The sequence below is a fragment of the Coenobita brevimanus genome, chromosome 26, assembly GCF_032717465.1.
Source record: "Coenobita brevimanus isolate Jiangsu-jjx chromosome 26, ASM3271746v2, whole genome shotgun sequence".
Classification (NCBI taxonomy): Eukaryota; Metazoa; Arthropoda; class Malacostraca; order Decapoda; family Coenobitidae; genus Coenobita; species Coenobita brevimanus.
In genome coordinates this window covers 13,584,775-13,611,123 of record NC_136979.1, presented here as the reverse complement: position 1 = coordinate 13,611,123, position 26,349 = coordinate 13,584,775, and the positions used below count along the sequence as shown (strand labels likewise).

The window sequence follows — 26,349 nt, the reverse complement described above, 5'->3', positions numbered from 1 at the left end:
ATTGGTGGGCCTGTTGTATGGATTTCATGAGACAGGTATGTGGTATGCCCTATATCTGCTGGTCCTGTCGCAAACAGGTCCTGGAAATCCAGGAGGCAACGTAGGGTGTCTGACTGCAGGGCGGAGAGATGGTCGGGAATAGGGGGTAGGGGGGTGGGGAAGTGGGAGGAGGATGGGGCACAAGGCTCGGCTTCCTCCACCTCTCCGATAACGAGCCCTTTGGGGATGGTAAGGGGGGAAGGGGCGTGGTTGGCTATGCGGACGGCGGTGTGGTGTGGAGGGAGAAAAATGGGAGATAAAAGGCAGGCAGAAAGGGGTCCCAATGGAAGGAGGGGGGAAAACAGAACAGAGGGGCCGGAGGGCCGGTTAAGGGGCACCCAAGCCTCATGGTGAGAGGGGATGGTAACAGCAACGGAGATGGTAGCAGGGAAGGAGCAGGGGCGGCGGGGGGAAACACTGGGAGAGGAGGAGAGGGGGGCGGAGGGAGGGAAGGAGGAGGGGGGGACAGGAGGGAGGAGGGGACGAATCTTCTGGCCATGGCCGTGGCATGCAGGTGCAAACCGCCTGGGTGGGGTGGGGTGGGGGACGGAACTGGAGCTGTCAGTGGTGGCAGTCAATGGTAGCTCCGAGTTTTTGGAGCAAGTCCAGTCCTAAATACCCGTCGGAACTCCAGCAGGAGTCAAAAATAACAAATTGATGCTGGGTGGACACCGGCTTGTGGGTGTCGACCCGTAGGGCCCGGGTCTCCCCACGGATGGGCAGGGGGCCGTCCCCTGCGTCCACAAGGTGAGTGGCGGTAGGGCGGAGTGGGCCAAAGATCAATCTGTGACGGGAGAAATAGTGGCTGCATAGGCAGGACCTGGCTGCTCCCGTATCAACTAGCAGTCTGGCCTTCACGCCGTTTAATTTCATCTTGTGGTACACTGGGGGGCGATACTTAGGCGTAATGGTCCCCCCCACCGTGGGTTGGTGTGGGGGCGGGCCTAAAAATCCAGCTGTCTGGGGCTTTCATTCTCCTGTTCCTGCTCCTGTTCTCCCGCATGGGGCTCGTCCATCGGTGCCAGCTCGTCTTCTGGAGCCTCGCCTTCCAAAGAGGACACCTTACATGAACCAGGGGCTGTGGTTCTGCGGCGAGCAGATTTGAGCTGGTCCCGTATGTCATGTAGGGGACAGTGGGAGCTGCAGGCTGTGAATTCCCATGGATTCACCAAAATCAGATTCGGATTTTCCCGCGGGGCAGGGCATCGGCGGGAGGGGTGTGCCCTAGGTGGATTGGGGGCCGAGGTAGGGCTGGTGTGAGGCATGGGCAGTTATGGCATGGTTGGAGGAGCCGGTGGTTGAGTGGGAAATCTCTTCACCACATTAATTGGCTGGGGGGTAGGGCAGGCGGTCAGGGGGCGCCGTATGAGCTGGATATCCCTATCCATGTCTCCAGTTGGGTCGTGGATAGTAAAGTGGTGTCTAACGACATTTGAAAGCACTCTGAGTAGAGTGTTAAACATGTGCTGATCCTGGGTTTCTTCATCTGCCTCCGGGTAGGCAGCAGTAACTAGGCGTCTTGCCTGTATCAGGGTATTGTCTAAATTCCCGTCAAATGAACAACTATCCAATTGGGATAGAGCCACCACTCTCCCTAATGATGGGGTGATGGCATGAACAGCGAACTTTGTAAAGTTCTGCCAGGTGAGCTTCGGGACGATTTTCGGTGCTATGTTCGCCGCCGCTTTACCCAATAGTGGGAGTGTGACTGCAATTTTCTGCTGGTCATTTTCAAAGCCAATATCCAGTAAGGGTTTAATTATTGTCAGATACGTGTGTATATCGTACTGGTCAGGGTCAAACTTGGGTAACTGTATGTGCGGTTTAGTTGCCATGTTGCCAAATATTTCTCACTACCTCTCTTCTACACCCGGGTCAAGAACCACCGCTGGCTACCAGTGTAATGCTAGGTGAAAAAGGCCTGACTCCTCGGTCCTAAAGCACCTAACGTGTAGCGGGGTCCTCTTTCGAGACTGGAGCTTAGTGCAAGGAAAGAGAGGCAGGACACAAAAACTTCAGGCAATAACCTTTTACACATATATTACCACAGTCAGACACAGGACAAAAGCAGCAGATATTATGACACAATATATGACAGAAATAAAACCTTAACTAGGATATTAGTATCTCACAGGATACTGGCTTAACTAGTACTGTTGCCAATACAGAAAGTCTAGTGTACAGGTATACAGGGAACACGGGCGCGCGTGAGAGCGCAGGGAGAGAGAGACTCACACGGGGGGGGTGGAAGGGGGAAGGACTCGTGACAGACCAGAACAGAGTTATAGTAATATTGGGAGAGGGAAAGTATTATTAATTCAAACTTAGTATCATCTGATAGCAAAAGGGTTTTGACATTTGATTCTATCTCTTGTTTACGTTTATGCTAGCTGTTGGGAGGAGATTCTTTAGGAAGCGAGGGAGTGGAGGGACACTGGATATTCACTGTGTTTAAGGTAATATAAACAGGAGGATATTATTCACATTTTCTCTATTATTTTCTGGTAACAAGGGACATGGGTATATTTTCACTATAGAGGATTCCTCGGGGGAAGAATCTTACTGGTTTTCTACAAGGGCGTCACTTGTGAGTCGGATTCCTCAGAACTCACTCACTGCACTCGTTCTTACTTATCCACCCGTGATTTCACTCGCTCTGATATTTGACATACATTAAGTCACTGTGTCACTGTAACCTGTTTCTAGGGCAACGTCACACTCAATATAATTTCACTTCACTAGTTCTAGGGCAACACCACACTTAACATAATTCACTCATGCAGTGGGGGCGGCGGGGAGACACGCCGGCATCTATTCTGCTGGACTAGGGGCACCGCCAAGGGAGGGCGTGCCGAGAGGGCACAGGACAGCTCGCAGGGGCGTCCTCTTGCGTCCAGTGCTGCAGGTGGCACAGGAGCCCGTAGTCTCTGGGCTAGGTTTAGGGGTGTGGCCCTCAGGGCTGGGGCCGAACAGATCCAGATATCTCTGGCTCAGGTTGCGGCCAGAGGTAGAGATCTTATACCGCCTCTTGGGCGTGGAGAGGTCACGCCCGGGTGTCCTGGGGAGGGCCTGGAGGGACTGAGGACTGTGGTCCCCAGAGTCAAGGGGTGCCATCAGGGAAGGGCTGCAGCACCGACCGGCACTAGGGTCCGTCAGGTGGGTCTTCTCCAGGGCCAGGCGTAGGGACCGGAGGCCAGGGGAAGCTGTTAGGCCTCGCGGGGTCTCTCTGGTGGTGGGGAGCCGGGCACCTGCCCATGCAAGGGCGATGACAACACCTTGTGGCCGTGGGTCCTGGCAATTGGCCGTGGCTGCCAAGGGGCGCAACTATAGGGCGCCAAGGCCCAGCAATTGGCCGTGGCCTGTGTGGGGGAGTCAGCGCACCTCTGGTCACCTCTTGAGTGACAGTAGGCCGTCTTCTTCTGCAGGAGGGTGGAGCGGCAGTAGGCCGTCTCAGGGGCAGTGCCTTCGGAGCAGCAATTGGCCATCTGGCGAAGGTGGGAGCGGCAGTAGGCCGTCTCCTTCTGCAGGAGGGTGGAGTGGCAGCAGGCCATCTCAGGGGCAGTGCCTTCAGAGAGGCAGTAGGCCGTCTCCTTCGGCAGGAGGGAGGAGCGGCAATCGGCCGTCTCAGGGGCAGCACCTTCAGAGCGGCAGTAGGCCGTCTCCTTCGGAAGGAGGGAAGAGCGGCAATTGGCCGTCTCTGGGGCAGCACCTTCAGAGCGGCAATAGGCCGTCTCTTTCGGCAGGAGGGAGGAGCGGCAGTAGGCTGTCTCCTACTGCCGTCTCCTTGGGCAGAAGAGAAGAGCGGCAGTAGGCCGTATCGAGGGAAACACCTTCAGTGCGACGCTTGGCCGACTGACGAAGGCGGGAGTGGCAGTTGGCCGTCTCCAGAGGGGCACTGTCAGGAACTGAGATATCAGCTCCACCCCGGGCTGATCTGGCAATCCCACTCCCCGAAGGTAGTGTCCTCCTCCTGCTAGGGTGGCGGTGCGACGGTTGGGTGTTATAAGGGCGCAAGGCCCGGGCTGCCTTATGCCGTTGTCACATGGGATCCCCTAGTGTGGATGTGGCTACTCCGTGGGGTCTGGGTAGGGGTGTCGGTGAGTTTCTGGGGGCAATATGCTGTTCTTCTCTCACCTTGTTTTCGGGGGCACTATTTTGTAAGCCATGAATTTCAATTATCCCACTTTAAATCATAAACAGACTAAAAGAGCATAATTTTGTAAAGATAGGGTAACATATTTTTGATGTTCCCAAAATGGGAACATTGGCATGTTGTCCTATAAAATTTACCATGGTCATACAGGAATAAGCAGGTTTCAAGTTTACTATTACATCGCTGTCTTACAGGCTGAAACATGCTAATACTTGCTGCAACTGGACTTCCCCAAGATATATAAGCTCAATGGCCCTGCCTCGAGTATTACTACCTATTCGCTCGTCCTGAGACACAGATCCCAAGAGTCTGCTGACGATGGAAACATCACAGTTTTACAGATTGGTTCACTTTTGTTTTCTGCCATTCATTATGTGATGCCAATGACAGACACATATCTGATTATCTGAGTAATTGTTTAACATGACTGATGTTTATTTACCTGGTAGTGCTTTGAAGAAAAAAAGAAAAGCTCGTTCTCTTCATTACCCCATTTCATATTTACTGTGTGTGATTACTGGTAACGATATTTCAGATATTATTTTAACTCACACATTGTATCAGTCGTTTTATTATCCATACTGATGCTATTCTTTTTTTTTTTTCATTTCTGGAAGAACGGTACCTCAATTCAGATATCTTCAAACAGCCAAAGATGCTACCGAGAAGAGAGTCACAAAGTGGACGTGGTGCTTTTGCCTCCTGCTGCAGATCAGCCTATTGGCAGTGATGAGGAGGGTGTCGATGACATTCTCAGCAAGAACTGGGTACCAGATGAAGTTGGTGGTGAACTAGAAGTTCACGACAAAGCAGAAGCGGAAGATACTGCAAACGAATTCCCTGACTGAACAAACGGGTGTTGGACATGTTGTGAGGGGGGACACTTCAGCTATGAGTGTCCAGATGAGAAGGATGAGGGTAAATTGGTGAAGGCTGGTGATGAGAGGCAACAACCAGCCAGTTTTTCCCAAGAAGCCCCGCCACTGAGGAAATGCAAGAGAGCCTTGATGAATAGTGTGTAAGAAGACAGAAGAACAGATGACAAGCAGTGTAGCAGGAATGGGAATCATAGGAAGAAATGCTGCCATACTGCAGTGACAGGACCAACATCAGATCAAAAAGACCTGAAGAGGATGCAGATGCAGATTTACAACTAGTGCTAGAGTGCTTGCAGTGGAGTACAGTACGACCATCTTGGGAAGAAGTTTCCAGGTTAAGCCCTGCAACCAAGAGCTACTGGAGTTAGTGGGACCTTCTTCGTTTGAACAACAGACTACTGGAGCATCAGTGGGAGACAGCCGATGGCCTCAGCAAGTATTGGCAACTGGTGGTTCCGAAGAAGATGAGGTCCAAGATCTTGGATGAGTCCCATAACCAGATCACTACTGGGCACCTGGGAGTGAAAAAAAAACTCTAAGTTGGCTGCGACAGACGTTCTACTGGTTTGTCATGTGTCAGGATGTTGAAAAGTGGTGTCGGGCCTGTGATGTGTGTTGTGTCAAGAAGGGACCCATGAAACGTGGTGGTGCCCCTCTTCAGCTGTACCAAGTGGGTGCACCAATGGAAAGAGTCGCAGTGGACATTACTGGACCTCCGCCACTCACTGAAAGAGGAAATTGGTATATATGTGTTGCCATGGACTACTTCACAATGTGGCCAGAAGCCTACACCATCCCCGATCAAGAGGCTGCGACCGTTGCTCAGGTGTTGGTTGACCAGTTTTTCTGTCGTTTTGGGATGTCACAAGAGCTACATTCAGACCAGTGTAGAAACTTCGAGTCAGCTGTGTTCCGTGAGTGCTCCAAATTATTGGGGATCAAGAAGACCAGGCCGACCCCACTAAGGCCACAGTCAGATGGGATGGTGGAGAAATTCAACTAGACCCTAGGACAAAAACTTGCCAAGTACTGTGTAGAGGGACAAACAGAATGGGACCACAAATTACCTGTGTTGCTGATGACACATCGGTCTGCATCCCATGAGTCTACCAGCTGCACCCCTCCAAAACTGATGTTGGGCCATGAGTTATGCTTACCTGTTGACTTGTTAATGGGAAGACCACTTGGTGAAGAGCTGCCTGCAGACACCACTGGCTATGCAAAGCACCTTCAGGAAAGGCTGGCTGAGGTACATCATCAAGTGCAAGGAGCCCTCAAGTTTTCAGGAGAGGTGATGAAGTGCAAGTATGATGCCAAGGCAAGTGAGATGAGCTTCAAAACTGATGACCAAGGCTGGTTATACAATCCTCAGCGAAAGAAGGAACTGTTACCGAAGCTGCAGAGCCCATGGGACGGGTCTTACACTGTGCTGGACTGCCTATCAGACGTACCATACTGGATTCAGAGAGCCAGGAATTCTCGCCCAAAGGTGGTACACGTGAATCGTCTGTGGTAGTACCATGGGCCACGACAATACAGCTGGGACATCTCCGAAAAATCGTGCTCTCCTGCAGCCGAGGATGTTGAGGAGGAACATGGAGCTGAAGTGCAAGAGGAAGGTGACAGTTTCCCAAGAGAAGGAGAGAATCAAGAAGAGGACCAAGACCTTCTAGGAGGAGTGGACTGTGCAGAGGAGCAAGGACGCCGTCGGAAGCGGAATAGAAGACCTGATAAGTTGAAAGATTATTTTGTGTATAGTTAGATGTTTTATTAGGATTAAGGTTTATGTTTGTTTATATTGTGTAGTTTTGTTGGGATGTCAAAGGCCTAGGGAGAAGGTAGTGTTAAGAAGTGGAATTTGATAGTTTGATAGTCCAGACGCTTCTCGCTGATTCTCGGTGTTTACAGCAACCAGTTCCAGTACGAGTTAGAGTGCCAGTTTGCCTGCTGTTTGTAAGCGTAGATATTTCATAAGTTGTGCATTAATTTTTGTGCTCTTTTTCTCTATGACGTTTATGTGATTGTTTGTTAAATTGTGTAATTCAGTTTAAGTCTGTATGCTAAATAATTTACAGTGTTATGTAATGTAAGAAAACTCGGCATGTTTTGTTGTCTTCTAGTTGGTAACTGTTAACTGTTGCCCCGTCGAGTTTGTGCTAGAAGTTTCTCGAATAATGCAGCTTATATAAGGATGTGGAAGAGACTGTTTCAGGTTCAGTCGGTTTTCAATTCAGTTTGAGTTAGTGCAGTGTCAGTGTAGTTTGTACATTTTCGGTACTTGTGAAAACAGTGAAGAGTTGTTGGCAAGTAGTGAAGAGTCAATGAAGTTTGAATATCATCAGAACCTGAAAAAACTCTGAAGTGTTGTTGGCAAACAGTGAAGTGTTATTGCAGTTAGTAAAGTTTCTATAACTCCAGTGCTTGTGAGAACTGTGAAGTGAAACTGGAAAGCATTAAGTGTAATTACTTGGAAAATAAAGACAGTGAACTTAAGAAGCCTGTGTTTAGTTACGAAGCTTGAGCTGATCCTGTGTACCGTACACCTAAAGGCTGACCATAGGAAGAACAACTCACTGGGCAATGTCCTTCTTGTACTGTACTACTGCTGTTGAAGCCTGTGGCAATGTGGGGTGGGAATGTAACAAATGGAATTAACATTATGATAGTGTCTTGGTAAAGATTCTCATCTACAAGAAATACTGATCATCCATACATTTACCTTGCCTTTTGAATCGTAATTCATGGGTAGTAAGACAATGACTCAAATGAACAATGCAACAAAAAGGAGCTGAAGATCGACTTACCTTCCTCTCTTTGCCAGGAAGACGGCAGACTCCCAGGTACTTCTGCTGATTCCCATTTTGCTCCTGGTAAACAAGGTCATCTGTCAGAAACCCTGAAAAAAAAAAAAAATGGAAATAGACATTTCTACTGTATACTTATTATTATTTTTTTTTTACCGTAGCTGATGGGGAAAGCTCACTGGTGACTGAAACCCCCTCATGAAGAGCCACACTATCCTTACTCTTCAAGTTGAGAGTAGACTGTAACATCAGTCGAACAGGGCGATGCTTCTGAAGTGGAAGGAGAGCTGAAGTGCCTGTTTCACCAGCCCTCAGGACCCATTGCTGAACATTTTCAGTGTTTTCATTAACACAGAGAGTAGGCCAGCAAACTCTCATAAACATCTATCTACTTCCAGCTGTCTACACCACGTTGTATGAACATCAGACACCACATCTCCAGTTCCATCTCCCTTGTAACAATGGGTGCTGCAATATTAACCCGCCCCGTCCCGTCGACGTATGGGTACGTTGCAACATTTTGCATTTGCCAGTCCCGGCGACGTACTGGTACATTGCGCAATTGCAAGGTCCCTAATTTGCACAATTTTCAATTTTTGCATGTGATTTTTCGTATGTATACACGGGACACCTTCCTCTATTCCTCTACAAGATGCCAAACAGGTACAATGCCTTACACCGCATAACCTCCCCCCCCCCATTGTCTTGGCAATTCACCTGTTACCAGTGACCTGGCCAATAAAGACATTCAGGGCCAGAGTGATTCCCCAATCGAAGACAATGTGGAGGACAAAGTTTACATAGCATTAGAGGAAGAAACAGTCAGAAATGATGATCAGGTAATGTGGCAAAAGAAGGTCAGGAATGATGATGAGCTAGTGAGTGTTACAATGCATATAATGCCTATATTACTGTTTGAAAACCAATATACTCTCATACTACATTTAAATTCGTACCAAATAAATAAATAAATACCATTTATGAGTAGTGTGGAATAGTTATCCTCCCATAGACCTCGTTTTCTTTGCAGCCAGCCTGACAGAAAACCCTGTAAGGTAATGAGGTACTCCTACCTGTATCGAGTATTTTAAACCTCAGGTGAGCGATTTCTTTATGAATTTTCGATGTTTCTCACCAAAAGCGGAGGTTTTAGCCAAAAAAAAAAAAAAAATCCAAAAATGCTCGGGACTGGGGGGTGTCAGAGGTGCGAAAGTGCTTGGGACGTGACGGGTTAAAAGCAAATGCAATGGTACTTCGAATTGCCACCACCGGCAGGATATGGCTGGCGGCACAGGGCACTCCTGCTCGTAATCAAGCAACTGTACATGCAGCACATGTTACAACCACGAATCATGCTGCTGAGCAGAGAAATGTGGATTAAGCTATATATTTTACCAACATGTATGGTCCTCGTACCAATTTTAATTATGTTCACTTCTTGAATCTATATCCCCTCTAGCTCTATTTCTCAAAGAAACCCAAATCTCTCCCTCTACTTACGCCCATACACTGTTCGTCCTTACCATCTCATCACTAACTTTTTAAACAAGAGTGGCAATTGTTGTTAAATAAAATCAGAATTTGCAACTGACATGAATTTCATTTCTGCTAATTTTGATCATTCATTGTATAAACTAAAATACATTAATATAGCCAAATATATCTGTGGTGGGTGTGGGTGCCTATCATGTACTCAGTGTAACGGTAGTCTGTTTCAGGGTGGCTCTACACTGAGTGGCAAGCCAAATTATTTCCATTAAACCAAGAAAAATTTAATAAGGTTGGAGGTAACCTTATGACCAACTAACACATGTTGCCTATGTGTCGACAAGTGGATTGGCGGAGGGTTTGCTCCCCTTCCCGGAAAACAACTAAATACCGGTATACAAACAAGAAGCCTCGGATTAGGACTGACTAACAGGTTATGATCAAGGATCGAACAAAGGCCATGGTACGGATTGCAACATGGAATGTCTCTATCTGTCTGTTGCCAGACGCCTTAATCCCGTAAAGGGTGGCCACAAACAAATTGCCTCCATGTCGCCCTGTCCCTCGCCATTTCACTGCCCTGCTCCCAGCTCACATCCCCCTCTCTCATATGCCTCTCCACTCCATCCCTCCATCTCATCCTTGGCCTCCCCCTAACTCTCCCCCCCTCCACCTCACTCACATACACTTCTCGTCAGTCTCCCACTCTCCATCCTCTCCACTTGGCCAAACCACCTCATTGTCTTTCTCCTAACGCTTCCTAGCACATCCACAACCACATCACAACGCTCCTTCACATTCTCATTTGTCAATCTGTCTCTCCATGTGACTCCACATGCTCCTCTCAAATAACTAATTTCTACTGCTCTCACTCTTGACTTATGTCCCTCCAACAAGGTCCAGGCTTCACTTCCATAAGTTAGAGTTGGTATCACAATACTGTCATGTAGTAACTTTTTTCACTTCCATGCTCACTTCCGTTTCTTATCACTACTTTCAGGGAACCAGCAACCTTTCTTCCTTGTTGTACCCTTTCAAGCACTTCACCCTCCAAACTTCCAACCTTATTCATCACACTAGCCAAATACTTAAATGCACTCACATTTTCCATTTCCTCCTAATCCAGTCTCACTGTACATTCACTGACTTTGCTTCTCTCGAAGACCATAACTGTACTCTTCCCAACATTCACCTTTAGATTCTGTTTCTTACACACACTCCCAAACTCATCCATCAAGCGTTGCAGCTCCCCTTCATCTTCACTTAACAACACAGTATCATCTGCAAACAACAGCCTGGGGAGTTTCCAAACACTGCCCTCTCTCATTAGGGCCACTCCAACATCCACTGCCCTACCTTGTATCTCTTTTATAACCTCATCCATATACAGACTGGAGAATCATGGAGACATGAAACATCCCTGTTTCAGTCCAACCACCAAGTAGAAAAATTTAGTTCACTATCCACACACACTGCAGCCTTAGCACCCTCATACATACTCTTCACAGCATTCAGCAACTTCCCATCTACTCCATATATTTTCTTAATACTTTCCACAATCCTTGTCTATCCACCCTGTCATATGCTTTTTCCAAATCCTTGAAGGCCACATACAACTTCTTTCCCTTCTCTAGAAACTTTTCCACTAAAGATCTAAGAATGAATATCTGATCTACATAACCTCTTCCCTTCCTAAAACCTTTCTGTTCTTCTCCAACTAATTCCCCTGTTATTCCCCTAACTCTGTCAATAAGTATCCTACCATATACTTTTCCTATTAGGCCCACACTAAGAAGACAAATGCCCCTGTGATTAGCACACACTTCTTCTCCCCTTTTCCCATGTACAAGGGAATAATTATACCTGACTTCCAATCCTCCAGCATTCTACTTTCCTCCCAGGCCAATTTGCACATCTTCCACATCCATTCTACTACTATCTCTCTCCTATGCTTCAGCATTTCACCACACACTCCATCAATTCCCGGGGTTTTCCCTATTTTGACCTTCTTCATTGCTTCCACAACTTCCATCATACTGATTTCATCCTCTCTTCTCATATCCCTCCTTCTCCCAGCCAATCCGTTCTCCAGCCTCTTATACTTGCATTACACTCATTCTCTACGTTTAACAATTCCTTAAAGTGTTCTCTCCATGTGCTCACTTTTTCTCCCTTCTCCACTAGTAATCTACCATTTTTATCTTTCACTCCTCGACTAACTTCATTGCCACCCTGTCTAACACTCTTTACCTCTTTCTAGAACATTTCCTTACATTCCCTCCACTTTACACTCAAATTCCTGCTAAATTCCTCATCCACTCTTCTTACTCTCTCTTACTAATCTTTTCACCCCTCTCTTTCCTCTACATATAACTCTCTCTTCCGTCTTTCAACTTCTTCCACGCTCCTGTTTCTCATCCACTCATTATATGCTTCCTTCTTTTGTGCCACAACCTCTCCCACCTCTTAAGTCCACCATGCTGTTCCTTGCACCCCCTTCTGTCTTCTCTTCACCCCACACACCACCGCACATGCTGCACAGATTTCTTCTGTGAATATCTTCCACACATCTTCCACGTCCCCCATCTGCTCCAAATCATATTTACCCAATTGCTTCTCCACTTCTCTCTTATATTCTGCCTGTTTCTCATCCTCTTGTAACCTTTCCACTCTCCATTCATATACTACTTCCTCCCGTCCTTCCCTTCTTTTATTTCTCCATTTCAGTTGGCCCTTTATTCTAACCACCACGTGGTGGTGGTTAGAAAGTCCATCCCCCCCAGTCTGTATATGTTCTTGCATCCATGACACACCTTCGCATCCTTTCATCCACACACACATAATCAATCATTGCCTTTCGTTCATTCAGTTCACCGCCCACCCTTCTCAAGACTCTCCATGTATACCGATGGATCATTTTGTGCCTGAAGAAGGTACTGGCTATCACCAACCCCCTCCTGGCACAAATGTCCACTAAAGCACTGCCATTCTCAACTTTCTCAGCAGGCACACCCCACTCACCAACTACTCCATCTACCTTCACATTCCCTACTTTACCATTCATATCACCAATCAAAAACACTCTCATTCTTTTCAGACTTTTCCATGCACACTTCCACATTTGTCCAGAACTCTTCTCTCACTCTGCTTGCATGATCTTGCATTGGTACATAAACGCACACAATCGCCCATATTTGTAGTCCAACTCTCAGTCTTACCCATACAATCTTTGAGTCAGCTGATCCATACACTCTTATATTCTCCTTCCGTCTGTTACCACAATACACACTCCTTCTTTTGTCCTCTCATTCTCACCTACTCCTGCACATATACCTCACCCATACTCCCATTCTCTCACACTCTCACCTCGCCATTTAGTTTCAGGTAATCCACATACATCCACTTTCACACCCTCAAGCACCCGGACACACTCTCTCTCTTTCACCTTATCATTTGCACCCCTTACATTCCAAGTCGCCATCCATATCGTGTCCTTTGTTCAGTCCTTAATCGTCATTACCTTTTGATCAGTCCTGGTCCGAGGCTTCTTGTTCGTATTTTTAGTTAGTTGTTTTCCAGGGAGGGGCACTAACCTTCTGCCAACCCACTTGTTATCACGTAGGGAACACATATTGGTTGGTTATAAGGTTACCACCCAGTTCTGTAAACGTTTTTCTGGTTTACAGGAAATCATTTGGCTTGCAAATCAGTGTAGAGCTACCCTAAAACCAGAGTACCAGTACACTAAGTAGGTGGATGATGAGCACCCCAACCCACCACATGGAATGTTAAGGGGTGCAAATGATGAGGTGAAAGAGAGAGAGATTGTCCAGTTGCTTGAGGGTGTAAAAGTGGACATATGTACATTAACTGAGACTATATGAAGAGGTGAGAGTGTCAGAGAGTGGGAAATTCATATTAATGATCCTTATCTGTCACCCATAATCCCATCTATTCATATGCAGATGACTCAACACTTCACAGCTCATTCACACTTAAACACCCATTCACAAAATTCAGTATTTCTAGCTCACAACTCAGTACAGCAGTCTCTATAAATCAGGACTTATCTAGGATCACTGAATGAGAACAAAATAACATTGTCTCATTTAATGCTAGCAAAACCAAATACAGTGGATGCTCAATTTAACGAACACCGATTTTGCAAAAGCCCGAGGTAATACAATCACTTTCTTCTGGTATTTTTCCCCAATTTAAAGGGAAATTTCCATTAAAATGGGTGTAATTCCATTAAGGAAATTTCGTTCCAAAAACCACCTTTTTACCGGAAAAGGTCCCATAAATCAAGTGTGTCATCGAACCCAAACCAGAAACACTCCTCAGACCAGTGGTGCATGGTGTTGCCACAGGATAGGGAAGAGACAAGAGCGGTTTCCAGTCTGTTTCAGTTCAGTATGAGTGTAGTTCAGTGTCAGTGCAGTGCAGTTGGTATATTTTCGGTACTTGTGAAAATAGTGATGTGTTGTTGGCAACCAGTGAAGTGTTATTGCAGTTTGTGTATCTTCGGTGCTTGTGAAAATAGTTGGAAGGCATTAAGTGTAATTACTTGGAAAATAAAGACAGTGAACTTAAGAAGCCAGTGTTTATTTACGATGCCTGAGCTGATCCTGTGTATTGTACACTGAAAGGCTGCCTCAAGGAAGAACAACTCACTGGGCAATGTTCTTCCTATACTGAACTACTTCTGTTGGAGCCTGTGGCAGTGTGGGACGGGGACTTAACAGTAATATAACTTCGCTCTGTAGTGGTAAATTTTACGTGGAACCAAAGTCAGCCACTGTTGCTACTAACCTTCCTGATACTATTCCTACAACACCTACCACTACTACTACTACTATCACTATAAATAATCAAGATACTGATCCTCCAGATAACTTTACTCCTTACCCTCAAAGTGATCCTCTACTTCTTCAATATTCTCAAACTCCTATTAATTTTCTTTCAAATACCTTACCTGGTACTCCGCCAGAAACACGATCACACTCTCTCATCACCACTTTAGTCACCCCTTCTGCCTCTCAATCTCCACTTAATAGCATTAGCTCTCCTACAACCTTGCCTTTTCAGACTCAAACAACTGTGGCAAACATGGCCCCACCCCCACATTCAATCTTTCTTGACGACCAGAACCGCCCAAAATTTACTGGCGATGACAGTTCAGTCTGACTTCATCTGCAAGGTGAAGACAGGCACAGATAATTGGCAACTAAATACTGAACCACTGAAGATCCATCTCAAAAGCCGCTTAGATCAAGGCAAAACCTGGATGGATACCGGATTATGATCCGGTTACTTTGATCATTGCACAACATTTAATGAACTTTGTACTAAATAACTAAAATTTTATTGTTCTCATACTAAAGCAGGATCCTTTATTGGTTTCTCCACCCTCCTTAACATTATGAGGGATGATTTTAAAATTTCCTGCAAAACAACATTATACAAAGCAGAAGCTGCTGCAATTGCTGTCAGTTCTGAAATAGGCCAGCTGTTGCAGGATACCCCTGGAGTATTTCGTACCAACGACAGGAAAGATGTTATGGAATTGAAGAACTTTGGCCTTTTGATGGGTTACCTTAGATTCATAAATTATCTTTATAAGCATTAACCCCCTTGCACATCATGATGCAATACAAGTCAAAGTGTTTGCAATTTGAAGAGTAACCGGTGACGCACTGTGATGCAATCTCTCTATAAGTGATCACAGAAACTTTTCCTGTGTCTGAAAGTGTGTCAAACTTTGGTGAGTCAAAGGTGAGGATGGCCAGGTCTGAATGAAATATATGGCAACACTCACAAGCCTGTCACAAGGACAAGCGGGCTATTATTAGCTCAGTGTCCTTCCGGCAGTCAGACTAGGAGAGGGTGTGTGCATGCAGCCGGCCATCTTATTCCTCGTTTTCTATTACATCACCCGTCCATACCTTACGTGTATTACAGTGGTAATATTATATAGTGCAATGTGCCAGTGAAGAAGGTGTATAAGTGTTTTTTCTTTATATTTTCAGAGAAATCCAGATTTGAAATCCATAACCACTCATGACCGTTCCCTTCCTATACTGAAACAAACCACGATGGCAGGGAAGGGGTTATCCAAGGAGTATTTGAAATACTTATTCAGTGAAACAGAATGAGGAGAACACAGACAAAGAATCTGATGAGGGTGAATTTGAAAGTGACTGGGGTGAGGGGGAGAGAAAGAGAGGGAAAGGAAGGGAGAGCTAAGCCTTCCCCCAGGGGACGTGATAAACCTCTGGCCACGGTCAAGACCACGTCCATTATCGTACCCGGTACTACCACTGCCATCATTACCACCACTGATATCACAACCACCACCACTGGTACCACCATTACCATCACAACAACGGAGACAGAGGCCCCTTGTCGCCACCTCTCTTCCACCTCCCCACTGCAAACACAGAGCCCCTTACTCCCACAATCTCCCTATACTATCATTACACTCCAACCTGCACACATTTTACCACTCATCCAAGGTACATCTGTCTCATCTTCCCCTACGAAATCATCAGTCATTGTCCCCTTCATACTTCGTTCCCCCTGATTTTCAGTCATCAGCAGCAGCAGCACCACCTCCACTAGCATCTCCACCACAACCATCTCCACCACAACCATCTCCATCACAACCATCTCCACCACAACCATCTCCATCACAACTATCTCCACCACAACCATCTCCATCACAACCATCTCCACCACAACCATCTCCATCACAACCATCTCCACCACAACCATCTCCATCACAACTATTTCCACGACTAGCATCTCCACCACAACAATCTCAGTCACAACCATCTCCAGTACTAGCATCTCCACTACAACCATCTCCACCATTAGCATCTCCATCACAGCCATCTCCACCACTGCACTAATCTGCCACTGCACTAATTTTTAAACCTCGTTCAACATGCTTTATTATTTTGAGTTTTTGTTCCATAGAGATGGCACGTCGCTTCCTAGATGAGACAGAAGCACCACTATCAACACGCTTGCATTGTCAGCCATATTAAATGGAGTGGAAATACTAAAAGCACAATGAGCAGTGATCCTACCTCCTCCACGTGAACAAAACAAAAACAAAAGATGGCGGGTTAGCCCCGCAGCACCCACACTGCCGTCTAGTGACCCGCCTCACAACTACTGTCACCCGCCACATTCAAAATCGGTCGCAACGGGCCGCTACAAGCTAAATTAGTTTTTCGTGGTTAAGTTCGTACCTGTGAAATGTTCGTTATTTTTTTCACGTTCGCATCTTTGAAACGCTCGGATCTTGAATGCTCATAAGTTGGGGTATGTCTGTACTTATGAAACCAGCAAGGAGCCCTCATGGGCCATTTCTTTGGACGGAAAAAAGGCATGTGGAGTTGCAAAAATTGGAGATGTCACAAGACTAAATATTCTTAGAAATGGCTAAATATTAATAATCTAAGAGGGTTATTTTTACATCTCCATTATTTCTCATGGTGCCCACTAAAAGGCTAATAGTTCTAGTAAGCACAATTATTTTACCAGATTCAGATAACTAGATGTATATGAACCTATATGGTAATAAAAATTATATTTTCCAATTAAAAATGCTGATTTGTTGATGACTGCCAATTGGTACTTTGTTCCACCACTTTCTTGGTATGTGGAGCTTTCAAAGGTGAAAATATTGAATGGGAGCTTGACTACTAAATTTACAGGTCAGAGTCAGTTTTACTGGCTGGCACTGGTGATGGGTCTCCATTTGCGATGTGGTTCATAGTACGAGTGGCGGCTGTAGTGTTTAGCCATGGGATCCTGGACTGTTTGTCTGCTCTAAAGGTGGAGTGTCTGGGGCCAGGGTTTAACTCTGGGAGATCATTGTCTTCGACATCCATAATGCGTGAATTAGAGCCCCATAAATGGATTCCACTGGTGCAGATGGTGTGTGTGGCAAATGTAATGGTCTGTTGGATTTGAGTATCATTTGTACAAACTGCTCTGGTAGACGTGATATTTGATATCAACTGGGATACAAATGAGACCAATACCTGGCTTTAACCATCAACATTAAAGGTTGACATGAAAGAAGTTACCTGAGCATGTACCTCTGAAAAGTGAAAAACTAGCGAGGAGACTGTGAGTGGGGTGTAGGGGAGGAGGAGACCAAGGATGAGATGGAGGGATGGAGTGGTGAAGTATATGGGAGAGGGCAGTGAAATGGCAGGGGACAGGGTGAGGTGGAAGCAATTTGTGTGTGGCCATTCCTTACAGGGTTAACCCATCGCGTCTGGCATATATTCCCGCCAAACCTTCTCCCAGCCGGGCATTCCTGAGAAAATCGTCTATTTTTAAACCTTCATATCTCAGCTACTAATTAACCAAAAAAAAAAAAAAAAAACATAATACTCACCAGTCATTCGACTTCAGGCTGATGGCCCCAATTGTCCATGAAGAGCGTGTAGTCAGAGACAGCGAGTAGGGAAGGGGGCAATTTTTTTTTTTTTTTTTTTTTTTGTCTGTGTTCGTATGCGTGGCAGATGTGTGGTGACACAACTAAGGCTGATACTACCCCTTCACAATAATAACATTTCTGTAAGACCGCACTCCACCACAAACACCGTTTCCATGTACATTTTCCAAAAATGTAGTGGGTGTGTGCTTTGAGTCTGGTAACCATAGCAACAACCTTGAGGCAGGCTGCCTGAGTTACAGACACGTGCGTTTGCTCTCCTCACCACCGCTTCACTACCACCGCCTTACACACACACACACACACACACACGGAGATGTATGTTTGGCTTGCGTTGTTGCTCGATTCTGGCACTGCTGTGCCACTAGAAGTCTGGGTATCACAACAACTACTAGAAATACTACTACTACAACTATTACTACTACAGCTACCGCTACTACAACAACTACTACTACTACAACTACCATTACTACTACTACTGCAATGACTACTACCACTACTACTACATTAAAAAAAATATTGTGAACAAAATATTCACGTACTGTCCATAATCGAAAATACTGTATTTTGCACTATGACATTTTTTTTCCTGTGATTTAGACTTTTTCATCATAATAAATATACACACAAAAAAACTTTCATTAAAAAATAAGCAACAGAAAGTTTGTTTCATGATGAAATCAATGCCTTATTTTTAACTGAAAATTTTTGTGTGTGTATATTTATTATGACGAAAAAGTCTAAATCACAGGAAAAAACTGTTATAGTGTAAAATACAGTATCTTCGATTATGGACAGTACGTGAATAACTATTTTGTTTACAATATTTTTTTAAATGTAGTAATAGTAGTAGTAGTAGTCATTGTAGTAGTGGTAGTTGTAGTAGCAGTAGTTGTTGTAGTAGCAGTAGCTGTAGTAGTTGTTATGCTGGGTGTTTTTAGGTCGACTTCTCGCCCTAAGAACACCAGCGACTGAGCGGGGTCCTCTTTCCGGACCGGAAGTAAAGCACCCACAAAGGAACAGGACATAAAAACCAGGCAGTATACCTTAACATATCTATTGCCTTAATTTCTACACCGTTACAATATAACACAGAGTGATACTGGATATACAGGAGACAGGGACAGAGTTAGCCTTTGACACCACGATGCACAGTTACACTTAAAACACAGTATTATACATGTACACTTATGTTATTAGTTATATGTAGTGATACTCGTGTTTCATCTTTAGGCAGTATATATTTTTAGTCAGATGCAATGGGAATGAACAAGATTAAGAGTCCGTGGGAGGAATACTACTATAATTAGACAAGGTGCGGATCGCGACACTTGATGTAGTCACTTAGTCGCGGTGGCACTTATACACAGACTTTTGATTTGCCCGCGCACCTTAGTCGCCGTTCACAGTTACTGAAAGTTCTCTTATTTGGGGTTCACACCATCACTATAAGTTCTCTTATTTAGGGTCCAGGCTATTTTCTGTTCTGCAGGGTATCAGGTTCTTATAGACTAATGGTAACTGTCACTGGATTTACACTGGCCTTCACTTGGTCACTGTTCACTGTTATTTCCCCTGGGTTGTTCTCGGTACAAAGGGGTGTCACTATTTACCTGTGTGTTCTGGGTAGAGACCACTCTGGAGTACTGGCGTGAGGGTAAGGCCCTAGGAGGAGACTTCCTGCAAGGGGCAATACACTGCCCGTAGGGGAGTCACTGCCCGGGTCCTGGTCGTCGGTGAGGTACAGGGAGGCCCTCCTGTTTGGGGGCCTCGACCTAAGAGGAGGCCCACGTACTGAAGCCTCGTTGGTGGGGTGCAGGGAGGCCCTACGGTCTGGGGGCCTCGACCTGAGAGGTGGCCCTCGGGACTGGGACCAAACAGCTGTAGGAGGCAGGCCTGTCGCCTCTGGCTCCGTGGGGTGAGTGAGCCTGGGTTGTCCTTGTCTGGAGGCTGCTGGTCGGGCCTGGGAGTCCTAGGACTGTGGTCGCCTGTAGGGAAAGGCGCCGACAGGGGTGGGCTGCGGCACCGTCTCCATTGGGTGTCCAACAGGAACAGAGATCTCCCAGGGGTAGGAGGTAGTGCCGGGATCGGGCCTTGCCACCACTCTGGCAACGCCTCCGGGGCAACACTCCCGGATGGTGACAAAGGGCATCCAATGCAGCCGAGAGGAAAGGGGTCGGCCGTGCAAGGGACTTCCTGCATCAGGAGTGCTTTCAAAGCCATGAATGAAGGGCGTACAGTGGCCGCTCCTTCCCTGTCATGCACAATGACCGTGAACGCGGTTCCGTGACTCCTAGGGCACACAGCTGAAGGGCGTACAGTGGCCGCTCCTTCCCCCGCACGTACAGAGGCCGTGCTGGCGGTGCTGCTCCCACAGGAGGAAAAGGCAGGAGAAAGGTACACGGAGTCCGTGTCCTCTCCGGTATGTACTGAAGCCGTAGCCTTGGGTCTGCTTACCCTGGTACATACTGCGGCCATAGCCGTAAGCCTACCCATCCTACAAGAAGCAACTGAAGGGCGCACAGTGGCCGCTCCTTCCCCGTCACGTATAGTGGCCGTTGACGCGGTGTTGCTCCTGCAGTAGGGAAAAGCAGGAGAGGGGTGCACAGAGGCCACGCCCTCTCCGGTACATACTGAGGCTGTAGCCGAGGGCCTGTCTACCCTGGTACGTACTTTGGCCGTAGCCGGTAGCTTATCTACTCTTAGAGAAGCAACTGAAGGGCGTACAGTGGCCGCTCCTTCCCCGTCACATACAGTGGCCGTCAATGCGGTGTTACCTGGGACTGAATCCTGTTCAGTCCCACCCCGATTCTGGTGACAGCTGTCCCGCCCGCAAGGTCGTTGCCTTTTTTCGCTCACCTGGTGTTGGTGTAGTTGCGGGGAAAAAGGACTCAGGACAGTAGTGTCCCGGTGACCCTCTTGACCTGGGTCACTAGCCCCACCGTTGTGTCCTCCTGGGGTGGTGGTGTGGTAGCGGCTCGGTGGTGGGGTGGGGGGTGGCGGGGTGGGTGGTCCGGCGGCGGGTATTTTACCACCCTCCGTGGTAAAGAAGTCACGACCCCGAGACTGGATGTGGTATGTTGTGGTGGTGGATGTCTGTTGGGCCAGGGTGAGGTGTTGTAGGAGGCTGGTCCAGTGGGAGGTGACGGGGTTTGGCTCTCAGTGGGGGTTGAGAGTGAGCCGGAGGGAGGATGGGTGGTCGGTCCAGCGTCAGAGGTGGAGAAGGTGGTGCATCTCCCGAATCCTGACATGTGGGCAGTCGTGGGGTAGCCAGTGCACTCTGGTGATCCTCATCTCAGGGAATGGTGCCTGGTGAGGAGGTGGAAGCTGAATGCTGGAGAGTGACGGGAGATTGGGGCTTTTATGGGGGATGGGTCGGTGGGAGGAGCGTTGTACTTTGGGGAATTGGGATTTGGGAGGATTCCATTGTGCTTGGTGGAGAGGGAGGGTTATGGGGGAGGTGTTTGGGGTGTGGGTGGTTTGTGGTAGTGGATGGTGGGGTGTGTGGGCAGTGGGTGATGGTGTTGGGGTGTATCTGAAGGGTGGGCGTGAAAGGCGTCCTGACCTGGCGGTCGTGGTAGTGAGGGTGGGTGAGGGTGGTTGTGCACGTGGCGGTGGTGAGGGTGTGCTGCTGTTGGGGGGGGAGGCGGGTGGGGATGCGGTGTGGCGCGTAAAATGAGACTGGTCATAGGGTAGGGGGGGGTGAGGTTGGGCGGGTGGTGCTTGTGCGTGGTGGGCTGGAATGTGGTGTGGTGTGGGAGGTGGTGGGTGGGCAGGTGGGAGGGAGGTGAGTGGTGGGTTGTGAGGAGGTTGTAGCATTGGGCGGTGGCGGTGATCTAGGCGGTGGAGGTGGTGTGTCGGGAACGGGTGTGGTGGGAGGCGGCGTGGTCGTGCGTGATGTGGAGGGTGGGGGTGAGAAGGAGTAAGAGTAGGAGTCTGGGGGGTAATTCTCAGAAGACTCGGTGTTGACAGGTGCACGGGAAGAGGTGCGGAGCACGCGGGTGTGAGGGTGGTCATTGTTGGGTGGTTGAAATGGTCGCACGTGGCGATTTCAATATGTGCGTTGCTGTCCTTGTTGGTCAATGATCACTTGGTAAGGGTTAGGGACTCGGACTAGTTTGAAGGGACCATCGAACCGGGGGGAGGTCTTGGTGGGGGCGGGTAGGTGTGCCACGACGACGAACTGGCCAGGTTTGTATGGGTTGGAGTGGTTGGTGTAGGGCGTCAGGTCCTGTTGGGCTTGGAGGTGGTGGAGGGGGTCAGTAGTGGAGGGCGGGGTGGGTGGGTGGAGGTGGTGGCGGAGGGGTAGGAGGAGCGGGGTTTCCCCGAAAACTTGCTCGTGGGGGGTTATGCCGTCATCTCGTGGGCATGTGTTGAGGCCCCATTGAACAATCTTGACATGGGCGGGCCAATCGTCGTTCCCAGTTTGCATGATGCGTGTCCAGACCTGGTTCATGAGGAAGCGATGGCTCCTCTCGCAGATGCTGTTACCTTGAGGCCAGTAGGGGGATGAGTGGGAGATGTGATAACCGAAGATATTCGCCAGTTCTTCCCAGACTTTGCCAGTGAATTCTGGGGCATTATCCGAGTGTAGTGCTTGGGGAATGCCAAAATAAGGGAAGACGTGGTGAGTTAGGGTGTCGGCAACTGATACAGCGTTGTGATCTTTGGCGGGGCATGCGATGATGAATTTTGAATACACATCCACGAATGTGATAATGTATTTGTACCCTGCTTTGGGTGTGAGGGGGCCGACGACGTCCAGGGAAAGTAATTGCCAAGGTTTCTATGCTGTCAGTTTTCCTGAAGGGCTGGGTGTGCGAGTGATATCTTTCCCCAAAGCACAGGCGCAGCAGGATTGTATGATGTTTTTGGCAACAGTGGATGGGTTAGGTGTCCAGTACATATCACTGAAGACTTGTAAGAGTTTCTTAGTCCCCAGGTGGATGCCATTGTTGGCGTGAAGGTGCAACATAGTGTCGTGCGCGGTGGTAAGGTATAGGACGATGTGGCAGTTGGGATCGAACAGGTGATTGCTGTGAAGGTGGAGCTTGGCAAATGTGCTCGGCGGGATCCAGGTAGAGCATTGCTTATTGTTTCACATTTGGATAAGGTCTGGTTCCAGGGAAATGGCATTGATGGGTAGGCGGGAAAAGGCATCGGCATTCGTGTGCAACTTGCCTGGTCAGTATGATATCTCAAAATCACACTCTTCGAGTGCTTCTCGCCATCGTATGAGTTGTGCGTTGGTGGTAGTGGACTGGCGTAACCACTGTAGGGATTGGTGGTCAGTAATGACAATTACGTGGGTGCCTGAGATATATGAACGGAAGTATTCGAGGGACCAGATGATTCCGAGGCACTCGCGTTTGGTGGCCGCGTAATTTCTTTCAGCAGGATTTAGGGTGCGGCTGGCACAGGCGATTATGTGTTCGCGGCCGTTTTGCACTTGGGCAAGGACAGCCCCTATGGCTATGAGTGAGACGTCGGTATATAGACGGAAGGGGAGGTTGTAATCTGGGAATGCGACGACGGGGGCAGAGATCAACTTGGACTTGAGGGTGTTGAATGCAGTCTTTCTTGGTTCTGTCCATATGAATGGTTCGCCTTTTTTTGTCAGGTCGTGGAGAGGTTTGGCAATGTCGGCAAATCCTTTCACAAAGCGCCTGTAATATGAGGTTTGGCCTAGGAAGGCTCTGGTTATGTGTACGTCGCGAGGTAGGGGGATGTTGGCGATCGCACGTAGTTTGTCAGGGTCAGGGCATTGATCACGTGCCCATGGAAGGAGACTGATCATTCGGCCAAGACACACTTTGTGGGTTTGAGTTTGAGCCCAGCCTGGCGTATGTGTTGGAACACCTGTTTGAAGCAGTGGAGGTGATCGGCCCAGGTGTGACTGAAGACAATGACATCATCCAGGTAGGCCAAGCAGGTCTCCCAGGTCAAACCGCTCAGGACAGATTCCATGAGGCTGGAAAATGTGGCTGGGGCGTTGCAGAGTCCGAAGGGAAAGACGTTAAATTCATAATGCTTCCCGTTCGATGTTGAGAAGGCGGTCTTTTGTTTGTCGTCTGGGTGAACGGGGACCTCCCAATAACCTGATTGCAGGTCTAGGGTAGAGAACCATGTTGAGCCATGCAGGGAGTCAAGAGAGTCGTTGTTCCTGGGTAGGGGCGCATGGTTCCGTCTTTTTTTCTCATGAGTACAACGGGTGAGGACTATGGGCTGGTGGAGTTGGAGATAACACCGGCATCAAGCATATCCTGGACCTGCTGATCTTCTTCTGCCTGTTGCTTAGGATTTTTCTGGCATGATGGTTGGCGAATGGGAGGTCCGGTCGTATGTATCTCATGACTGAGATAAGTAGTGTGGCCGAGGTCTGTTGGGCCGGAGGAGAAAAGGTCCTGAAAGTCCAGGAGTAGTTGTCGGAGGCTGTTGGTTTGGGGAGGGGATAGATGTGACGGTAGGTCGGAGAGAGTGGGGTGGCTAGGGGGTTGTGTTTGGTATGGTTCGGCTTCTTCCGTGTCGCCAATGATGAGTCCTCGCGGTAGAGTTAGTGGTGGTGTGGCGAGGTTTGCGATACGGATCTCTTGGGCATAGGGGGGAAGGAAGGTGGGGGACACTAAACAGGATGAGAGGGGTCCGGTGGGTAAGGAAGGTGAGAAAAGGACAGAGGTACCCGAGGGTCTGTTTAGTCTCACTCAAGCTTCGTGGTGGGGTGGAATGGTGATTGTGGAAGCGATAGTGGCCGGAAAAGATGGAGAGGGGGGCCAGTAGAAGTGGAGTGGGAGATGGGGATGGAGTGAGGCGTTGAGTGAGGTTGAGGTGGAGTTACATGTACAGGTGGGTTGGGGCAGGTGAGTGTCAGGGGTGTGTGTGTGTGTGTGTGTGTGTGTGTGTGTGTGTGTGTGTGTGTGGTGTGTGAGTGTTGTTGTTGTTTTTCTTTCTTCTTCTAGTTTTTTTTTTCGTTTTGTGATTGATGCTTGGTTGGGGCGGCCTGGACTGAAGTGGAGGCGACGCTGATGACAATCGATGGTTGCGTGGAGTTTTTGGAGGAGGTCCAGCCCAAGGTATCCATTGGCGGCATGTGGAATCAAATATGATGAAGGGGTGGTTGGTGGACACTCGTTGGTGAGTGCTGATTTGAAGGGCCCGGGTTTCCCCACGGATGGGTAGGGGGCCATCCCCAGCATCTACGAGGTTGGCTGAGGTGGGGAGAAGAGGGCTGAAAGCAGAGGTGTGGCGAGAGTAGAAATGGGAGTAGAGGCATGACCTGGCTGCTCCCGTGTCTACCAGTAGTCTTGCCTTGACCCCATTCAGCCAAATCTTGTCATAGACTAGGGGTCTGTAGTTGTGTGAGGTGGCCCCTGACACCGTTGGAAGGTGCGGGGGCGGGCCTAAAAATCCATCTGCTGAGGTTGGCTGTGGTCGTCGTGTTCCTCGTCGTCCAGTCCTGGGTAGGCTAGGGGCGGCGCGTCGTCTTCTTGGGCGTCGTCGTCCAAGGAGACCTTTTTACGCCCTTGTGGAAAGGTTCTGCGTCTGCTTGCCTTGAGCTGCTCTCTTATTTCGTGCAAGGGGCAGGTGCGACTGCAGGCCGTGAATTCACAAGGATTAATGGTGATGAGGTTGCCTTGATCCCTGGGGTTGGGGCGTTTCTTCTGAAGGTGAGCCCTGGGCACAGTAGGAGGCGGCTCCATGGGTGATTGGTGAGGCGGTGGCTTTGGTTTTGGTGGGGGGGTCTTGTTTGTGGGGAATCTGGTCACCGCGTGGATAGGTTGTGGCATGGGACGGGTGGCGAGGAGACGTCGGACGAGTTGCAGGTCCTGATCCATGTTCCCTGAGGGATCATAGATGGAGAAATGCTCTCTGACTGTGCTAGGGAGAATCCTCAGCAGGGCATTGAATGTGTGTATATCCCGAGTATTTGTGGCTGCCTCGGGATAAGTGGCGATGACGAGATGCTGAGCCTAGACGAAGGTGTCGTCTAGGTTACCATCATAGGTGAGGGGGTCGAGTTGAGAGACAGCGACAACTCTGCCCATGGAAGGCATAAAAGCCTGTCTCACAATTTGTGAGAATTGGTCCCATGTCAATTCTGGGATGATTTTTGGTGCGACAGTGACGATTATTTTACCCAGGTTAGGTAATGTGATTGCTATCTTTTCTTCGTCTGAGTCGAACCCTATGTATAAGAGGGGTTTAACCATATCCAAATACACATCAATGTCATATTGGTCTGGGTTGAATTTCGGCAATTGAATATGAGGTTTGGCTGCCATTGTGCAAATTTTCCTTTATCATTCCTCCGTGCTTTATTCGAATCCAGAACCACCGCTGGCCACCAGTGTTATGCTGGGTGTTTTTAGGTCGACTTCTCGTCCTAAGAACACCAGCGACTGAGCGGGGTCCTCTTTCCAGACCGGAAGTAAAGCACCCACAAAGGAACAGGACATAAAAACCAGGCAGTATACCTTAACACATCTATTGCCTTAATTTCTGCACCGTTACAAT

At 48.2% G+C, this 26,349-nt stretch overlaps 1 protein-coding gene across 1 annotated transcript in view; it reads right to left on the bottom strand.

Moving 5' to 3' along the window:
* Window positions 1–26,349, bottom strand: part of LOC145394071 (DNA polymerase lambda-like) — a 342,275-nt gene that overhangs the window by 173,580 nt on the left and 142,346 nt on the right. Inside the window, exon 6 of the mRNA XM_080268039.1 lies at window positions 7,875–7,966. Within this exon, the coding sequence (XP_080124165.1) occupies window positions 7,875–7,966 (92 nt within the window). The remainder of the gene's footprint in view (window positions 1–7,874; window positions 7,967–26,349) is intronic.